General features: G+C 43.3%; 1 protein-coding gene across 3 annotated transcripts in view; it reads left to right on the forward strand.

The window, feature by feature from the left end:
- Positions 1–20594, forward strand: part of ics (ras suppressor protein 1) — a 48488-nt gene extending 27894 nt beyond the window's left edge. Inside the window, exons 8-11 of one of the 3 annotated variants that reach the window (XR_005109929.2) lie at positions 11648–11780; positions 16364–16430; positions 17454–17559; positions 20144–20248. Coding sequence is in view for 2 of the 3 variants with exons in the window: in XM_075893300.1 (XP_075749415.1) it covers positions 11648–11780; positions 16364–16430; positions 20144–20332 (389 nt within the window). In the remaining variant the exon portion in view is untranslated. Of the gene's footprint in view, positions 1–11647; positions 11781–16363; positions 16431–17453; positions 17628–20143 lie in introns of those variants that run through there. The other 2 variants (XM_037423230.2, XM_075893300.1) reach the window with 2 other exon arrangements.
- Positions 20595–21087: the final 493 nt, after the last annotated feature.

The raw sequence follows: 21087 nt of genomic DNA on the forward strand, positions 1-21087 counted from the left end.
GAGGTGTTTGCTCTAACCAGCCAAGACTTTGTTGAGGATTCACCGTTCAACTTTCGTGCTGGCTGTCGTAACCAGTGTGCTGCTTCATAAAAGATTGTCATAAAGCTCTGAGATAAACTTATCATGATGAGTCTTACTTTTAGATAACTACTCTGTATCTTCTGCTTTAATAATGAGGGTAAATTGCCTGGCGGGCCATCATGATTGGCTTGTTAGGCAGTCAGGGCTGGCAATTGTTTTACCTATTATACTTTTCTGCTAAAATTCTGGAATCTGCTGCCCATCTGTAGTGAGAGTGTCTTATACGTACAAATGATATTATATTATATATAAGAATAGGATTGCACCCTAACATGGGCTTTTGAAATATGGCATGGTACTTCGGAATTACATGCAGAGTATCAAGGAAATAATGATCTGACACTTCGTTTGGTTTTGCATAGCATGGTGACTGTGGCTGTAGCATTGCAGTCAACTCCTTATTACGATGCTACCTTCTGATGGGCGTGTAATCTTAAAACACTTACGTGCTGCATGTGGGGGGCACATTAAAGAGCTGCTGGTGGTTGGATGTCGATGTCTTGCAGAGTAGTGGTGATAATGATAGCGCTGCACCGAAGGTCTAAAAACTGACTCCTTATTCAGGGCCAAGAGCAGTGAACTTGAAGCTAGGCATAACCCAATTCACCAAGTCAGCAGAAAATTTATTATGGCAGTTTTGATTAGGTTTGTGGGAATAATGAATTTTAGGTTCAAGGGGAATTCGAAGTGAATTGTGATTTTGGTCGAGTAATCTCAAATCGGATTCGAATAGTATATATCACATGTTATTAAGAAAATAGGCATATTTGCCCTGACCTTACTAACCTGCACAATATTTTTTTTAGATATTGAAGCAAGACCTGTGCAAATGCCATGTTTTAGAGATCCAAAGGAAGGAGAAAGAACTTTGAATAGTAGCAGAGTATGACTTTCTGTAGAATGTAAGTGATAACTTCTAAAATATGTTGTTTTAAAATTTATTATACCTAGATCATATAAGCTAGTGTAACAAGCTTTTAACCCTTTACTGCCGAGTGCTACAAATTCATGACATACCGAAAAACTTCGAGCAAGCAATTCTGAAATGTGTGCTGCCTTTAATGCCAACTGCCAAGTACTCACGGGGAAGGTAGCTTTCAGCATGAAAAATCTAGCACCGTCTCGTATAATGTATTTTGTATGCTAGAACAAATTGTTTTGTTGCTGATGATGGAGAGCACGAAGCGCGTGCAACAGCTCTCCCTTCTTTGTTCTTTTTCGCCTGGTTGATGCAAGTTCTCTCTTCAATAATTTTGTTTATTTGGTATCTACGCACCCTAGAGATGGCACACAACATGTTATGCAGTTCTAAAGTATGTTTTTTATTGCAATATCCTTGCTTCTGTGGCATATGGAGAATTCGTGACATATATAAAAGTACGCATGAAAGGTGCATTTAGATAATTTAACTGCGGAATCACCACGGTAAGCAGCCAGAAACTTGCAGCACGCACCTCAACCAAAAAGTACGCATGAAATGAGCATGCACGAGATGAGTGTAGAATAACAGATGTTACAGCTCGGCACTTAATGCACATTGCTCAAACAGAAATACGCATAAAACGAACGCACAAGTATACACAGTACAAGTATGGACTGTCGCGATGCGTACTTTTTTGTGTGCGAGTAGCGTGCTACTTTCATAAACACGGTTGCGGCTGTGAGCAAAGTGACTTTTGTGCTCTCTTTATCCACTGTAACTTCGAAGCACACTTGTAGTGGAAGCGCAATAGGTACAAAGTGTCTGAACCATGAGATTTGCGCGTGCACATAGGCACACAGACATAGCGCAGGGCAGTGACCTACAGAGCGCGTGCCCAATGCACGCCCTTTGCGCCATCTGCCTACTGAAGATGAAAACGTGCTGAAGTTGCTGAGCTCTGAGGATGGCCAGCGGTATATATGTGTATAAATGGCTTGTTGTTAGCAAGCTGGAGAATGTACGCTCTCTGGCTTAGTGGTTTCGCTTAGAAGTAGATCGCAGAACAACTGTATTACGGACAGCCGATTGTGTTCCTTCTGTCATTGTATCACTCTGCGCACCTTGGACTCCGCAGTAGTTTCAATAAGTTCCATGCGCTGTCGAGCGATGGGCTGTAGGTTCAGTGCCTGTCTATGAAACTATCTCTTCTCGTTTTTTTTTATTTGCAGTCTGTTAGCATGTATTTTACTCCGTAATATGGGTGATGGAAATAAGTCAGTGGAGCTGTCGTGGGCCCCGGCATAAAACATTTTCTTGTTGAACTGTCTGTTAGCAAGTACCAACTCGCCCAGCTACACGTTCTTCGGCTTGAAGTGGGGCTTTGCAGCAACGCAGATTTCTTCTGATTAAGTGTTGTTACGGTTTAGCTTCCCTGCACTGCAGTGAAGTTGTTATATTTACAAATGGTTACATGTGTTTTAAACAGACTTCGATAGGTGCTTGCACGGCTTAGCACTCCTTCACTACAGTGAAACCACTTCTACAGATGATAACATGCAGAATAATTTAGTATAACCTCGTTAGAACGGTGCTGCTTACAACAGACACTTGGATACTGCATACTAATTGCAGGCATTATGCTGACCTCCTATTTGCTCATTGGTCGAGCTTTGTTTATTAAGGATTTTGGTACAAAAGACATTTAAATATAATTGACTAAAATGTAAGGCCAGCAAGGTGGTCAGCACTTTTTTACAGAGGACGGTCCTACTCCAGACATCCTAAATTCTGTAATTTGCAACTTCAAACACCACTTGGCATAATTTCGGGACGGGATTAGCGCCGCTGATATTGACAAACTGATTTAAGAACAAAGGTCGCTGATCCCTGGTCTGTTGATGCTAAGTTATGCTAGGCTATGGCAACGAAAAATTGGCATCCAGCATGCTGGGTTTTCCCCGTTAGGGCGTTAACGAGCGAAATTGCTGGCCGCTGCCACCGCTGTTCGGAGCGATCAGTGCGGGGCAAGCTCTGCCGGTGTCCGCTACCAATGCGAAAAATGCCTATTCGCGGTTTTAAGGATTCAGCAACCCATCTTATTCGTTGCTTGTAACAAAGCACATAATGGGTTCTTCACTTTCGCATATGTGCTAGCATGACAGTCTTGCCCGCTAGAATTGGGGCGAAGTTATGCCTAGCCACGACTTCGAGCAGAAGGTGCGACTGCAATGTGCAAGGCTGTGGTTGTGCATGGCTGCAATGTGCATGAGACGCTCGATTGTGAGTACAATTATTTGTCTCACGGTGGTCTTCGTCACAAGGTCCGAAGCGCTGATAAGCAGAACCTTGCCGCTAACGAGTCAACGCTTGACGGTCGGTTCGAGATGGACGTGTGCAATGTTCGCAACGAGTGCAGCACATGATCGTAATCTGATGACTAAATTTACACTCACAGATGCCTGAACTAAGGCGTAATTGTATCTTGAGTTATCCTAGACTCGTGAGTGAACCAGCATAATTTTGGACAGCTGCGACCTCGCAATGCACATAAAGCAGACAACGCTATCCCAGCGGCATATCCCGAAACGACTGTCGCACCAGCGAGGCATACTGGAGCAACATGGCTGAAGCAGCCAATTAGAGGCCTCGAAATGGATTTTAAACATTTGCTTTTTCAACACAGAGTGCTCTTTACGAAATACTTTTACAACAAGCCCATAATGGCGGTGGGCAGTTGTGTCGTTGCGAAGCTATAAATTTTCGAATATCGCTGCTCCCCCTCCCCCCCTTTTTTTGCGGCTTCCGCAATGATGAGTGCAAAACACTTTTTGCAGCACTTCTACAAAGTTTTCAGGGAAGATATTTTGGAATCAGCGGAAAAAGGGCTACAGAAACTGAAAATATGATTTTCAGAAAATCAATTTTTTTATGTCCTATTAAGAATAGATCTATATATGGCTCTAATTCTCTTTGATTCAAACGGACCCATTAAAGTCTGTTGTAACAGTACTTGGATATTGCATATTCCTTTTACAACAGGTCAAAATCCTCTTCACTATGGAGGTCTGTTGTAATGAGGTTATACTGTATGCATGTATTCATTCTTTTCAAATACTTCAAGATTTTTCATGACTAAAAATCAAATTGAAGTGGATTTTAATACTCTAATATTTTTTTGAATACTTGAAGCATTCGAATATTCGCACAAGCCTAGTTTTGATGTTTGGGTGGCGTCTCGAAACAAGTAACTTAGTCTAGGAAACGTAACCTTTTTTCTTTGTGGTTATGTGTATATATATATATATATGCTATGGCTTTCAATAAATCTCTGTTTATTACGACACTTTGCATCTTTGAATTTTATGTGTTTCTTTTGTCTTGTGTGTTGTACCAGTATGACTAGCATGACCTCTGGGCTTTCATTCCTTCGAAAAATAAGTCGTGTGTATGCATCAGCTCTCTGGAAACCTTTACGATGCATTTCAAGAGTACGAAATATCTGTCAGGTTCATATTTCTCGGAGTCGGGGGAAATCAATCTGCAACTGCTTATCAAATTCAGCATTACAGCACAGCACTGCAAAATGGGCTTCTCTCAAGTGGCCTGCACAATTGCTTCTTACGTCATCTGAATTAGTCAGGTATATAGCACTGTTTTAGTAGATAGTGTTGAAAAGGTTAGCACGAGAAACGAAAATACAATAAGCGCAACACTTGACATGTGGCTGTTGCTGCTATTGATGATTTTAACTCCACAACGAATTTGTACTGGTAAAATTCAACTCAATACATATATGTAATGTGGTGAAGCATACCACTTGCAGCCGTTTGTGTAAAAAAGGATCACTCCAAGAATGGGGAATGAATTTCTGTCTGACACACATGTTCCTCAAGAAGCCAGGAGAGAAAAATAAATACTATTTCAAATTTCCATGACTTCCTACAAAAAAAAAAAAATACTCAGTACCCCGCAGGGGCGCCTGTGAAAACAGGCGTTTGGTGTGCAGCGACACCACGGACCCGAGATAACGGGGGAGTTTTGACTCTCTCCCACGCCTAGCCGTGCGTGGCTTTGCCGTGTCCGGGGAAAAGGGGATCCTGGGGGTTGAGCCAATGTTGGGTGATTGGACCTTTAAGACCCCCCCGGCAGAGGCAACACACCCATTTGGCCCCGGCTTCACGTAGACTGCACCTCTGGGCTGACCCACACAGGGGAAATCGGCAGTCGCCTTTTTTTATCTCTCTCTTCCTACATCTTCGTCTTTATCTCTCACTTTTTATCTGCCCTGTCATCTTCTCTTTTCCGTTCACTTCAGAATTTCCTGGCGGCGAGGGTTAACCCTGTGTAGTTACCCAACCTTGGGTAGTTATATTCGGTTATAGCGGCAATGCATGGCTGGCGTCTCCAAGTGTTCACTAGTCAACCTTGTAGCGTCCCCTTGTTGGGCTCGGTGGTGGGTGGCCACCATCGCCGCCGAACTTTATTGTATTTTATGGCAAAAGCTTTCCCCCCCCCCCCCTTCCTGATCGCTCCCTAAAAAGGTGGCGCACCGAAGATACTTTCCTGCCGAACACACCAAAGCCGACATTCCCAAAGTACCATGTAATCCACAGTCAAAACGAAAAGAAGACAGTCCGAGCCATTTCACCTTTCCTCGTTTCCAAAACTCTCACAGAAGCAATAGGCCCAGGTTAGAAAGTGACAAAGATGGGAAGTGGCGATCTTCTTCTGGAGGTTCGTGACAAATCTTGGTATGAAAAGCTGTCTAAGCTTGTAGCCTTTGGGGAAACCCCTGTTTCGGTGGGCCCACACAGGTCCATGAACACTGTCCGTGGCGTAATTTCTGATGATGATCTTACTGAGCTTTTTGAAAGTGGGCTACTCGAAGGTTGGCAGGACCGGAATGTGGTCAAAGTCCAACGAATAACAATAAGGCCCAACAACAAACTGACCCCTACAAAACACGTAATAATTACTTTCGGAATAAGTGACCTACCAGAATCAATCGAAACCGGCTATTGTAAGCTTCGTGTAAGACCATACATTCCCACCCCTCGTCGATGTTTCAAGTGCCAACGTTTCAATCATGGATCGCAGAGTTGCAGAGGGCGTGCCACTTGCACAAAGTGCGCATCCATTTAACACATATCGGACAACTGCACCTCAGAAACAACTCATTGTTCGAACTGTGAAGGAGATCACGCTGCCTACTCACGATCATGCCCCGCATGGAAAAAAGAGAAACAAATAGTAGAACTTAAGGTTAAATTCAATCTCACATTCCAAGAAGCACGCCAACGTTTTGCAATACACAATCCATCTTATCTCTCCTTTGCAGATGTGACGCGCCGGGGCGCCGCGCCACATGCCTCGGCACCCGCGAATGTCACACAGTGTGTGGCCGCGGTCGTGCCGCCAGCGCCCCCGGCTGGAGCAGCCTGTACTGCTCCGCCACCTGACAAACAGGACCGGCAGACCCCAGTGTCTGCTGAACCACGGACCACTGCAGGCGCAGTTAGGTCCGAATGTTCAGTGAATGTGCATGCCCAGCAGGCACCATCCACCACCTCACAAGAGGTGATGGATACAAGTCCCACTCCTCCGGCGCCACACACGCCAAAGGATAAGCGCAACTCCTTGGAGCGTGCCAAAAAAGAAAAACCTCGAATCACAGGGCCCTCAACAGGCCCTGTAAACTAACGTAACACCTCTGTATACACAGCACCACACTACATTAAAATGACACAAATACTACAGTGGAACGTCAGAGGACTGTTGAGAAACCTCGACGATATCCAGGAACTTTTACACAAACATACACCTAAGGTGCTGTGCGTACAAGAGACACACCTGAAACCTAAACACACCAACTTTTTATGTCACTACGTTATCTTTCGGAAAGACCGGAATGATGCCATTGTGCCATACGGTGGTGTTGCCATTATAGTCAATCAAGGGATTGCATGCACACACCTGCCACTACAAACATCCCTTGAGGCGGTGGCTGTTCGAGCAGTTCTTTTGAATAAGCTCGTCACCATCTGCTGTCTCTACATACCTTCACAACACCGTCTTGAAAAGCATGAATTCGAGTCCCTCATAGAGGAACTTTCAAAACTTTATATTCTCCTGGGAGATTTCAATGCACATAGCAATCTATGGGGTGACTCTCGCTGCGATGCTCGAGGTCGCCTGATTGAACAGCTTTTTTTTTCTTCCGGTGCGTGCCTGCTGAATCGGAAAGAGCCAACATATTACAACATCGCTAACAATACGTACTCAGCAATAGACCTCTGCATAATATCCCCATCACTCCTGCCTCTACTTAAATGGGAAGTCATTAATGATCCATATGGTTGTGACCATTTTCCTATTGTTATCAGCACATTAATAACAAATACATGTCCTGCACAAGTTCCCAAATGACTCACCAACAAAGCCGATTGGGAAAAGTTTCAAAAAATGACTTTATTATCTTGGACTGACATGGCGGCATTGAGCATAGAGGATGCTGTATGCTACTTTACAGCTTTCTTGGTTGATGCAGCAACAAAATGTATTCCCCAAACATGTGGACCGTCAAGCAAACGACGAGTTCCATGGTGGAATAATGAGTGCCGTGATGCTCGAAAAAAACAAAATAAGGCATGGGGGTCGCCTAGAGACTTGCCCACAGCCGAGAATCTTGTAAACTTTAAGAACGTCAAGTCGCAAGCAAGTAGGCCGCGCCAACAGGCGAGAAGAGAAAGTTGGCACAAATTTGTATCGGGCATTAACTCATACACAGATGAGTCGAGAGTCTGGAGCATGGTTGGTAAGGTGTCAGGATGAGGAGCACATTCGCTTCCTCTAGTGAACACACAAGGGGAGAGTTTGGAAGACCAGGCAAACACTCTCGAAGCGCACTTTGAACAGGTCTCCAGCTCAACACACTATAGTGAAGCGTTCCGACGATACAAAACCGCAATAGAAAAACAGAGATTAGAGCGGAAGCCCACAACATATGAGGCATACAACAAACCTTTCTGTTTGGCTGAACTGCAGGCCTCACTTGCCTGCTGCAATAAATCTGCCCCAGGCCCGGACCGTGTGGCATATGAAATGTTAAAACACCTGCCCACTGAAACCCAGAAAGCTCTCCTCTCTCTGTATAATGCGATATGGTCTTCTGGCGAGCTACCCTCAGCCTGGAAGGAAGCTATCATTATCCCAATTCTAAAACAAGGCAAGGACCCGACCTCAGTTTCCAGCTACAGGACAATAGCATTAACCAGCTGTATTTGCAAAATCTTTGAAAAAATTATTAACAGGCGCCTGATGCACTTCCTTGAAATTAGTGGCCTACTTGACCCATAGTGTGGGTTTCGAGAGACTCGGTCCACCACTGACCACCTTGTCCGTATCGAAGCCCAAATTCGCGACGCTTTTGTTCACAAGCAATTTTTTCTTTCTGTGTTCCTCGATATGGAAAAGGCATATGACACTACATGGCGCTTCAGCATATTGCGAGACCTGTCACATTTAGGTGTGTGGGGTAGAATGCTGACAGTTATCGAAAGCTACCTGTCCAACCGTACATTCCGTGTCCAAGTTGGCACTGTCTTATCTCGAGTATTTGTCCAAGAAACAGGAGTGCCACAAGGAGGTGTATTGAGCTGCACACTTTTCATAGTTAAAATGAATTCCTTGCACCTGTCTCTCCCACGAAATATTTTTTGCTGCATATATGTTGATGATGTGCAGATTGGTTACAAATCGTGCAACATCTTAATGTGCCAACGTCAAGTTCAAGTAGGGTTGAACAAGGTATCTCAATGGGCAAACGAGAATGGTTTTATACTCAACGCGCAAAAGACCACTTGTGTCTTGTTCAGCCAAAAGAGGGGCCTCCATCCTGACCCCGACATTGACCTGCATGGCCAACCTCTGTCAGTGAAGACCGAGCACAAGTTTCTTGGTCTCATATTAGACACTAAGCTAACCTTCATCCCACACATCAAGTATTTAAGCGACAGGTGCTTGAAAACAATGAACATTTTGAAAGTGTTGTCACGCACTACATGCGGTAGTGACAGGAAATGTTTAATTAACTGATATAAAAGCCTCGTACGCACACGCCTAGATTACGATGCTATAATCTATCAGTCGGCAACAACATCAGCCTTGAAAATTCTCGACCCTGTCCACCATCTAGGCATTCGCTTCTCTACGGGTGCTTTCCGCACCAGCCCTGTGGAGAGCCTGTACATGGATTCGAATAAATGGTCGCTCCACCAACAAAGATGTTCCCTGTCCTTTTTGTACTTTTTGAAGGTGAAGGCAGACAAGAAACACCCTTCCCATTTCACAATTAATGATTTGTCTTGTTCTGGCTTGTTCGAGAACCGTCCTTCATTTAGGCAGCCCTACGCGCTGCGTGTAAGGAGCCTGGCCGAAGAAACAGGTGTGCCTCTTGAACACAGTTTGATGGCTCCTGCAACATATCTGCCACCGTGGCAGTGGCAGCTTATAGACTGTGATGTCTCTTTTGTTGATGTCACAAAGCACGCACCACTTGCACACATACATACATACTTCCTAGAACTGTAACATAAATACGCATGCCTTGAGTTCTTTACCGATGCGTCAAAGTCAAACACTTCTGTGTCATATGCAGCAATAGGCCAATCCTTTTCTGAGGCCGGCGTTCTTCATCCTAATGCAAGCATTTTCACAGGAGAAGCTTACGCAATACCGGCGGTCGTAAAACACATTAAACAGATAAAATTACAAAAGGTGGTAATATACACAGATTTTCTAAGCGTTGTCAAAGCCCTGAAAACTCCTAAAAAACAGAAGAACCCCGTGCTGGTGTCACTTTACTCACTTCTGTGCACACTCTACACATCAAAACAGCATGTCGTTGTCTGCTGGGTTCCAGGGCACCGTGAAATACAAGGGAATGTTTTGGCTGACAATCTGGCTGCTTGCGCCAATGTCACTACTGCCAGTGCATCAACACCAGTCCCTGCACTTGACTTAAAACCTTTTGTAAAACCAAAGCTCAGGGGGTATTGGCAGAGCATGTGGGATAAACACACAGATAATAAACTCCATGCTATTAAGCCGCAACTAGGTTATTGGCCGCCACTATCAAAATCACGACACACAGAAGTAATACTAACAAGGTTTATAACAGGACATACACATTCTACACATTCATTTCTTCTGTCTACTGGTGATTCATCATATTGTAAGAGATGTGGAGAGCCCCTTACGGTTCTCCACATTCTTGTCCATTGCAATGAGCTAGATGCTCTAAGAAAAAAGCACTTTTTACTGCCCTACCGACAGCAGCTCCCTCTACACCCTGGGATGCTCATCGGTAGGGATCCGCTTTTTAAACTGCAAACACTTTTCACGTTTTTAAAAGATGTGCAAAGCTTTCACCCGATATTTCGAGGTCATCCGTAGCACGACATCTATAGAATGGTTGTGGCTGCGGTGACTACATCTTCATCATGGTTTTATTATCATGACATTTTGCCATCCGCTATCACTACACATATGTCACGCCACTGTCATGATTTTATTACTTCCATGTTTTAACCCGCGTTAGAGCGAGGAATTTTAAGGCCCCTTTACAGCCACGCATCATATAATTTTTTATATCTGTAGTCAATTGAAATGGCGCTTTTTGGCCATCAATTGGCCCTTGCGCCATTAAATACTCATCAACATCATCAAAAATACTCCGTAAGTTGCTACTTTACATGTTGTCAAGAGACCGTCTGTGACGGGGCGTAGTTTAAAATAAGCCTCAAAAAGGCAAATTCTATATTTTGAATATCTGATATGTTGAACTCGTATCTTGCAATCTTTTTCGAGTTTCACATGCCTGCTCTTGACAAAAAATAGTGAATTAGGCCTCTCGAGTGATTCATATCATAAGTTTTGAAGAGCAGGCATTGAAAGCGCACAAGATTTTTGGTGGCTTTGGTTTTTATAGACCTGATTGGTATGTTTTCACAGAAATGGCAGCATATGTGCCAATGTAATCCTTTGTTTTGAGCAGATTCATGCACTTGATTGTATCCTGTTGATGCTTTCCTTAAATTAGCATTCCTTCACTAAACCGAAAATCGAATAATGTTCGCCATTGCATCTTGCACTGTATTTGATCTGCTTATGAAAGGCTCAAGGTGCTACTCAGTGTTCATTCATACGTGCTTTGCAGATTTATTAACACTGTGCTGTAATGAAGTGGCGTTGTCTGCCTGGCTAATGGCTGCTCGGCTTGCACAGGTTGCTCACAACATTCAAAACATCTTGAACACAGCGGCTCGCATTTTCAGGGTTCTCGATTTGACTCTTGCGTGCTTTGTTACATTTTCCTTGCTTCCACAAAATGTTTTCTTCTCTCCCAGAATACCTCAAGCTAATCATCGAAAAGTATGTCTTGTTTCATTTTACATTCAGAGCAGCTGAGATATTTAGGATGCAGCATATGTGTATGCTCGCTGAGCCACATACACATATACTTGTGTGCATATTTTACAAGGTATGAATAATATGAGGAGTAAGGGAGCTTGAAACATTGGACGACAGGGTGTGTCACCGTGTGAATGTGAAGGGAACAAGTGATGAAGGTGCTTGTTTCTGCAGGCAATCTGGACCTTGCGAGCCATCGTTGTGTGGTCCGCATGGATGACAACCCCTGGGTTGCCCCCATAGCCGATCAGCTGCAGATTGGTGTCTCCCACGTTGTGGAATACATCCGCAGCGATACCTATAAATAGTGAGTTCCTAAAATTTTGTTTTGCATTTTCTTAATCTGTATTCTTGATACATTTCTTGAGATTGTTACAAACCGTGATGAACAACATGAAATGCTTCATCAAGGTGATGAAGACGACGCTTAAAATAGCACTTGTACTGTTATTGCTGCTCTGCCATCTTAGCTGAAGGACTCCATACGTTTTCTGAATATATTTCTTTCTGAATATATTTCTTTCTTCCTTTTGGTTATTCTCATCTGGTGAGAATATGTCTGAGTGTTCATGCGTAACAATATCAAATTTATGTGTCCCTTTGTTTATTGTAGCTTAATTATATAAAGCTGAGTAACCAGCTGGCCACAGAAGTGACTTCAATCGGCAATTTTCAGCAAGAGTCATTCACATCGTACCTTTGTATGCTCATTCAAGTAATAAAAGCCAACAAAACGTTTCTGAGGCCATGCTAGAGGATGGTAAAAATTGTAAATACAACCAAAGGAATCACCTACGTTGTTTGCTGGGTATAGATCTACTATCGCATTATTGTTTCATAAGTGGAAAAAAAAAAATGAAGTATTCCGAAATGAGTGAATGTTTATTTAAAGAAGACTGGGATCTTTGCCTGATGGGTGCAGCACAAAAGCTGCACGGTGAACTTTTCAAAGTGTGAATCCTTCTTATGCGGTTTCAAACATTGGCATTAGATACCAATTTTTCGCATTGGTTCGCTCTCGCTGTTCAGTGTTGTCTTCGTTCTCGTCGTCTTTGATGCTGTCGATGTATCTGTGGTCAAGGTCGTGGGTTGGGCCAGGTTCGAAGCCTGTTGCACGGAAGTGGTTGCACATTAGTTGGTTGTTGAGGGCTGAGCGGGACAGCTCCCTTTAAGGTGATCGTGTAGTGGTGTTTCATGGTGTGTAGTGTGCACTTCCACATAATGTAGTACAGGATTGGTGTGACCTCACACCATAGCTATTCGTGCCTGTAGGCGGGGGGTGCATGCGGCATATTAGTACATACCCCATATTAGAACGGTATACCCGTTCTGCTGTCAAGTGTAGTATAATTTGAGTCGGTTTTTGAGGTTGCCTGTCTAAAGTCTACGTCAAGCGAATTTCTGACAGGGCTAGTTGGTTATTCAGGGTGAAGATAAACAGGTTAGAAAAAGCACGGCCACCAAAAGCATACATACCGAGCAAGCAAGTTTTGTGTGTATGCCTCTCATAATCATGTTATTTTGCGCCGTTTGTCTTCCCCACGTGTAGTATAGGCCTCCTCAAACTTTAGTTTTTGATAAGTTGGTGGATAAAGAGTTACTGTGTATTCTACCTTTAGGTAGCATAGTTGTGCACCCCTTTTCTAAACACCGCTAGCAGTCATGCTCTGCAGAGAAACTGATGCACAGGCTGAGCTTAGAAAACATGGCAGTGTCATCGAAAGCTGTACAAGGGTAGGCACGACAGCACAGTTCCATAAATGACAACAGCAGTCTTTTTATTAAAAACCACAGTTCTTGTGGGACGCAGGCCGAAATGATGAAGATGTTTGCCCGAGTCAGAGGAGTAAACAAGATTTACTGGGTACCGTTCCTTTATCGTGGCTGGCAGCCTTTCTCCCGACTTTCACCAGGTTATGATAATTTTGGCAATCATATCTTGTTCCTTCACTTCGTACAGTGGTTGCAGGGCTATACAGAAGTTGTATTCTCTTGTTAACTCTGCAGTTCATGCAACAGTATATGAAAATACTCAATTAGGGCAAGTTAGGCCATTACGCAAAGAAAAATGCACAATTCTTTACAGCAAAAGCTGTTATGAGATCCCTCTTAGGTTCACGCGCAGTTGCGTGTTGTCCGCCACCGCCGCGGCCGTTGTCCCTAATCACATCTCACGAAATTAGGAAAAAAAAAACCTTGCACCAATGACACAGTGGGGCTTGAACCAGGGTCCACTGTATACCAGCCCAATATTCTACCACTGAGTTACGCCGGTGCTTGTAACTTGTCAAACTTGCCTTAGGCAGGCGTAACCTAGCACCAATGGCACAGTGGGGTTCGAACCCGGGTCTGCTGGGTGCCAGCCCAATATTCTGCCACTGAGCTTCACCGGTGGTTGTGAGTTGTTGTCAAACTTGCCTTAGGTAGGCTTGATGTCGGGAAAGCAATTGCGTTAATAAGACTTGTAAAGCGTTTTACAACAGCGAAAGAACAACCAGTCGTCGCACAATACGAATAGCATAACGAATGGGCCGTCCAATGCTTCAACCCATTACAAAATATTGTTCTTGTTTCCCTATTAACTGTGGTGCATACCCACTTCAGCTTTAATTCCTCATCATCCTCAGCCACTGCATGGACAATTAGCACAAAATTTCTTGCAAGTGTTTAGCGGATACCACGCATCTCAGAAGAATGACGAAAAATAGCATAGCAAATGCCATCTCTGCTACCCAAAAGCTTATTATTAATGCCCTAGTTGGCACCAAGCAAGTGTGCTTGCAGTAGTTACCCAATGAGTGTTTTGAAAAGGCTCTGAAAGGCCACTCTTCTAGCTTTCACTGTGACTGTGCTGCGCCTACCGCGCAGGCCTGACATTTTTTTTTTTCTTACATGCTTTCGGTGCTACTGGCCTTTATTAGACTGCTCTAATTGGGAGCAGCAAAAAAACAACCTTTTTGTTTTACACGGTTACAGGGATGTTATTCCTCACCCTCGTCCTGCTCGTTCTATTCACTTGTATTGTCACCCAACTCTCTTTTGTCACAGACGAGGTCGTCCTCTGTTCTATTGAATTTTTTCAAGATTCCAGCAACCTTGAGGCTTTTCTACCTTATATTGAAGAAAAACCCACTCCAGGCTCCGAAAATACAGTTTGTACGTTCAGGAGGGATGGCCTCTTCACCGCCCAGTTGGTGCTGTCCGGTAGACGGTGGTGCTGCGGAGGCAGCCGCTAATCTCGGAGGCTGTACTTTTGACACGTGGGGGTGCCGTAAACTCGGCACAGCTTCCCTATTATTCTCCCAAAAGAAGAAGAAATAGAAAAAGCTTCGGCATACTTGCACCATGCAGTGGATAAGGCTGCTAACCTGAAAAATTATGAGTAGATTTCTTAAAAGTGCCATGGTGCGGCATTACATGAGTGGGGGCCATTACAGGTGCATGTACTATTGCCTTCACTTTTGGCATTGTTTGCCATCATGCCCAGATGCATAGGTCGGCGAACTCATTCACAAGTCAACTCACTCGGACTCGCTCAGATTCAAGACCTGCCACGGTGGTCTAGTGGCTAAGGCACTTGGCTGCTGACCAGCAGGTCGCGGGATCAAATCTCAGCCGCGGCGGCCACATTTTCGATGGAGGCGAAAATGCTTGAGGCCCTTGTCTTAGGTGCCCATTAAAGAACTCCAGGTAGTCAAAATTTCCGGAGCCCTCCACTGCGACGTCTGTCGTAATCATAGGGTTATTTTGGGATGTTATTCCCCAACAATTATTCTTTCTCAGATTCAAATTACGCTCTTGGAGAGTGAGTGAGTCCGGATGAGTGATATTTTGGCGAGCTTGAACTTGAGCGAGTCAGGTAGAAGAAAATTTACGTAAGGGTAAGTCCGAGCGAGTGCCGCTCTGGAAAATTTTCGGTAGTCGGCATCTGAGTAAATCCAAAAAGCAGGATATATTTCTTCAGTCAGTCTGAGTGTCACTACATTTTTTGCCGACCCATGCCCAGATATAACGATAATGGCTAGGGCTACGGCCCGTATTCGCAAACCAACCTGGGCCTTACCTCGAGTTCTTCTCAAGTTTCTGTAACGTCTGCATGCGTTCTAAAGGCACAAAAATTGTTATGAGGTAAAAGATTAGAACAAGCTTGGTTCATGAATATCGCCCTACTTCGCACATCAAGCGCAATAAAGGCTTACAATCATTAAGAAAAACTTGAGGTAAGGCTGAGCATGGTTTGTGAAAATGGGCCTATGTCCAGCATTTTAATAAGTGAATTTTTCCTACCAGACACTCTATCTGAGTGTGGTGGAACAATAGACCAATGCACAGTGCAAAAGTAATTAGTCTGCTGTGCCACCATTCGGGTCACGCACCTGGACTCTCTTCACCCATTCCTTTCTATTTGTTTATTCTTTTTCTTTCGGAAGTATTATTTTGATACTAGCATTATGACTTTGAAGAAGCTCTAAGCTGTTTTAAACAGAGAATCGAAGTGATCTTGGCGACCGTTGCACTAGTGTCCCGCCCAGGTGACCCTGGCTCTGGCAGTAGAGACGCATGCAGAATGGTGAGAGTACCTTCACACCCCAGATTGACAGACCTGTATTGCTGGAACTCGGCGACGTGGGCTGGCCTTTGACACTGGCAGAATAACGGGAGGTTAACACACATCATGAATCAAGATGCTGGAACCAACCTTAGTGATTGTTTGTTACGCGAGGATGTGATGACAGATGAAGCTTTCACTTATAATGTAAATTTGAGCTTTGAATTTTCTCACCAATGTCTGAATGAATGAAGTGACTGTGCTTTTTCAGCATGGGTGTTCACTTTTGGCATGTATTTTGTAATGCTGTTGTGTGATTTTTTTTTTGCTTTATTCAACAGCGTTTATGGCCGCAACACGCACAGCAGCCTGTCTCCGCCCCCCAAGAAGACGGACAAGAACAAGAAAGTGAGCAAAAAAAGAGACCACAACTGAGTGTGCGCCAGATGGGTAGCTCAAATAGTTGAGACGCCGCGCTCTAATGGTGGACTTTTTGCTGCTTCACTGCCTTTTATTACCTACATGACAAAGCAGATACTGTGAAGTAGGTCTCCATCATACTGTCAAGGTGTTATGCACGTAGGGCAAACTCACCCAGTGAATACAGAGAGCAATCATAAAGGGTCCTACCTGTGCAGTAATTCCAAAGTGCTATTTCAAAAAGGTTAGTATAATGTGAGTAGGCTGGTTCACAGTGGAGGCTATCAAGCCCAGGGCCCCGGGGGCCTGGGGCTCCCTAAAACTTTTGTGGAGGTGTGTGTTTGACTGAGGGCATAAAATAAAAATAGGTGTTTTTCAAGGCATTGAACAAATTGCCCCACCCCCCAAAAAAAGCTATATTCTCAACTGATAAGTTATTGAAAAATCACTTATAATCGCCCATTGTGTTGGCTAACTTGCAATCGCATTATTCTGCTGGCCCTATCACCAAATGTGACTGCTGAAACAATTACAGAATGTGACAGTTTATTTATTCATTGTGGTGGCTTTAGAGCATGAGGATATGGATTCGACTCAAGTTACAGTGGCACCATTTTGATACTTGCGAAATGCCAAAGCACTCATTGGTGAATTTCATGTGGCCAAAATTAATACGTAGTCTTCCATAATGTTATAATGTGTAATAATTTCATTGTTTTTGGCAGGAATTAAATTAAAAGAGAGATCGACTGAGCATAAAACCCCACTTTTTTTATTTGATTTTTTTCATTTTTTTTATTGATTTCATTGACGTGGAATGTCTTTTCAAGGCTTGTGAAAAGCATTGAAAATGAAGCATCCAGTTATGTTTGTTCATTTGAGTAATGGTTGGTTGACTCGTATGAAATTTGGTGAGTTTGTCAAATGGTGACAGAGTTTGGACAATTACAGCGTAGCTTTGTCAGTTTATCCTTTCTGGGATTTTAATGGCGGCTCTCTTTTCGACAACAGATAGTTGAGAGAGAGGCGAAAGAAGCCTCTTGAGAGTACGGTATGACACGAGCTCTGCTCTGACCTGGATGTGGACACTACGTTGATTGACTGCCATTTCTTTTTGGTGAGACTTGATTACCTGTAATGGCTGGCCTGATTGTTTAACTAGTAGCTGTGCCATTACCATTGAAGTGAGCAGCTTCGGTTCCTATTGTTAACGCTTGCTTATCGTTCTCCACGCAAGCTTTGCGACTATTAACATTGCACAAGGCATTGCACGCTCAGCCTGTGTGCATGTTTTCAGCGCGTCATTGGTTGTTATATCCACCTTCCGTTCCTACTACGATCCGTCACTAATTTTTGTCAAAGCCTGCCAGTACTTCCAGTTCCTGCCATACCTCTCTGGACCCTTGGGATCGTTTGGTTCTTGACGTGGGCCTGGCGACGTGTTTTATAGAAGGTGAATAGGGATGTGCCATCCTCACAGTCATTTATTCTCAGTGAGGAGCTGATTTCAGCCATGTGCTACGAGAGATTGCTGTCGTCGCACTATAAAATGTGCGATCTCGCTAGATAATCTGCATGACCATGATGGTGTTTACACCCTTTTTGAAAAGGAACGTGTGATTTTTGCTGATATTGAATACATGCCTTATAAAGTTCTGTCGCATATACCTAGTTCTCAGGCTCTAGCTATTGCTCGCTGAGACAGACTTGTTTCTGCATTGGAGACTGTCATTTAATGTTGGTTAACAGGGTTGAAACAAGCAGTGCCGAATGTGCATCACGTGCATGCCAATCTTCATGGAAAGTGCAGACGATGACTTGTCAACAAGTCTCCATCGATCTTGTTTGCTGCACCTTCATTTTGTGGCAAGCTATTACATTTGTTCAGCTGTTGAAATGCACTTTAGCATTTGTCTCATACACACACTATGTAAAAGTTCTTGCCGGTTGAAGGAGTACTGACACATAATTTTTTAGGCATGATGACTTGTGAGATAAATTTGTGTGTGCACACATACACACGCACAATCAATATGAATGGCTAATATAGACTAGAACATATCTAAAATCGGTTTTTAAGTGTGTCATTGAACTTAATGGAAATGCACCACCTTGCGGTATTGAGACCAACTTTGTTTGATTATAAACAACCGTCAACACCAGCAGAGAGGAGATTATAGCAGCCCCCAGTAAGCCTTCCTTGAAAAGAGTTTTCAAGTATATCTGCGCATGGTTTTGTGTGTTCTTGTAGTCAGCTATGTTTACAGTAAACCTACTCTGGGTCCTGCCTCTCTTGGCGCTCTCTAAAGCTGAAATTGACTGCGTGCTATAAAACTGTGCGAATAAGTTTTGGTTGCACACACGAGCTATCGAGGTTCCCAGTCATAAGTGGATCATTAGCTAATTGCAGCAGAAGAAGAAAACAAGGTGTAAAATTTTTGTGTCAGCCCTTCTTTAATCGTTGATGATACAATAAAGGAACACAAGTGCTGGTGCTAGGTGGTTTTAATGAAGCGTCGTATTTACAGCATTCAGGCCTTACGAAGTGTCATAAACACACTGTGAATGAAGTTGTTGCTCTGTTTGCAAGTCAATTTTTTTTCATAGGACAGAATGCATAGGATTACCAGACTTGGTGCATTCAACCAACGCACATTTTTCAGCCAAGATTGTCGAATGTGTTATTATATGTTTAGATATTGTTGCTGTTTGAAAACCTTTCACGGCTCCTTGTGCTGTTTTCAAGTGCTGTCAATATGAATGTGCCTTAGCAATGTTTATTTATGCTGGTATTAGTCCACTGATGAGAGGTGGCGTTTAATGCAGGCTTTTTATTCTGCCTGTAAAAATACTACTGTATTGTTGCCTTGCGTGAAATTTTCATTACAGTGTTTTGGTGTTGTGCCTTCTACTTTTTCTGCAGTGCTTTAATGCCGCTTGCAGTACTTGCTTTACAAATGTGCTTGCTTTGTCATAATATCCATTTCACTTCAGCAAATGAAAAAATAATATCATGCAATGTTTTTAAAGTTGTATACGATACATGTAAGTGTTGTGCGAAGAGTAATAACAAAGATTATAATGCAACCGTCGGTAGTCATACTCGTCTCATATTCGTATCGCTGTGAATAGACATGTTTTGGAATTGACTTGGCACCAAGCGATGGTGTCGGTGAAGGTGAGATATTTGAAACTCTCATGAAACAAGGAATCTCCCACATTTATTCCTGCATTATTTGTCAACAGTTGAATTACATATTTACCATACAATTTTTATGATTATTTTGTCGCAGTGAGCCTAATGACTCACAAAATGTACTTGGTTGTCAGTCCTTGCTCATTTGACACCTTATCCTTGTGCAAAAAGTATGTCAACTGTCTTTTGTATTTCTTCCGCGTACACAATATTATTGCATGATTTCTGTCACCTAATGCGGTAGACTACTGACTGTAGGCTTTTTTTTCAGTTGCATGCATCGTAGCACTGCTTGCACATGCCATTGCGAGTTGAAAATGCACAAACGTCAACCAACGCTGACGTCTTGGCAAATCCAGCTTCACGGCTGAGCTTGCCATGCTTTCAAGGTGCTGCTGAAGTGTGCCTCATATGTCAAGCAGCACATCTCATATTTGACTACATAACCAAGAGTCTGCTTTTCCCACCATTGAATTTGGCGATTTTGTATCTCTTTCTGTTCCAGATAAGAAGCAAAAAAATGCATTGCAATGATATGCATTATTGCATTTCATGCTCACAATGCATTAATAAATGCCAGCAGCTGCTAATGACCTCGCCGGCACTATCAGATGGGCTCCTCGTCTACTTTCATCTTTGTCAGGCTGCCTTTGCATTTGTCTTCTGGCGTATTTATTCACTCTGTGACAGCTGAATCGCCTATTCAAAACGGCAAACCGTAGTGAAAACAAGACATTGTAACAAGGACGGGAGGATGTTGGCAAAGTAAATGAGCGAGCAAGAATGAGAATAGGGGTTATAGCTTTGAAGTGTTTGTGTGGGAAACCAAGTGCATTTCAAGGGTAGGCATGTCGGTGCAGACCTGTCTACCGCATTTCTTTGGCTGTATTCAGATAGTTCTATACTTGATATGCAATCATTACGACTGCTGATATGTAGCGGGAACGTTTTATTAACGTGTTTGATGTTCGGACGTGCCAAAAGGTCACTGCTGAGTGTAGTAATGCGAGATTTTTTACATTTGAAGACGGCAAAACTAGTAGTAGTGCTTGTTTGGCTATAATCAGTTTCATACGTACCAGGCAATGCTACAAGCTGCTGTGGCAGTACTGCAGACATAAATGCTATGCTGTGCAGTTGTTTTTAATCTTTAATGCTTAGCACTTTTTATAAGTGTCACAAGTGCAAAATTTCCTCCTTTGCAGCTACAGCTCATGAATGCAGGCCTACGTCAAGTGACATTATGTTTATAAAGTACTACGCTTGGGTTGTCACATCAATTATGTTTTTTGTAGTCGGTGTGAGAATATGGCCAGTAGTCTCTGGACACATCAACTCGCATGTGTGCTGGTAAATCGGGTTCATATTTCCAGTGCTTTCCAGTGAATGAATGTGTCACAAAACTATGACGCTTAAATTACATTGAATTAGAAGATGCATACCAAGGTG

This window comes from Rhipicephalus microplus, chromosome 4, assembly GCF_043290135.1.
Source record: "Rhipicephalus microplus isolate Deutch F79 chromosome 4, USDA_Rmic, whole genome shotgun sequence".
In the NCBI taxonomy this organism is placed as follows: Eukaryota; Metazoa; Arthropoda; class Arachnida; order Ixodida; family Ixodidae; genus Rhipicephalus; species Rhipicephalus microplus.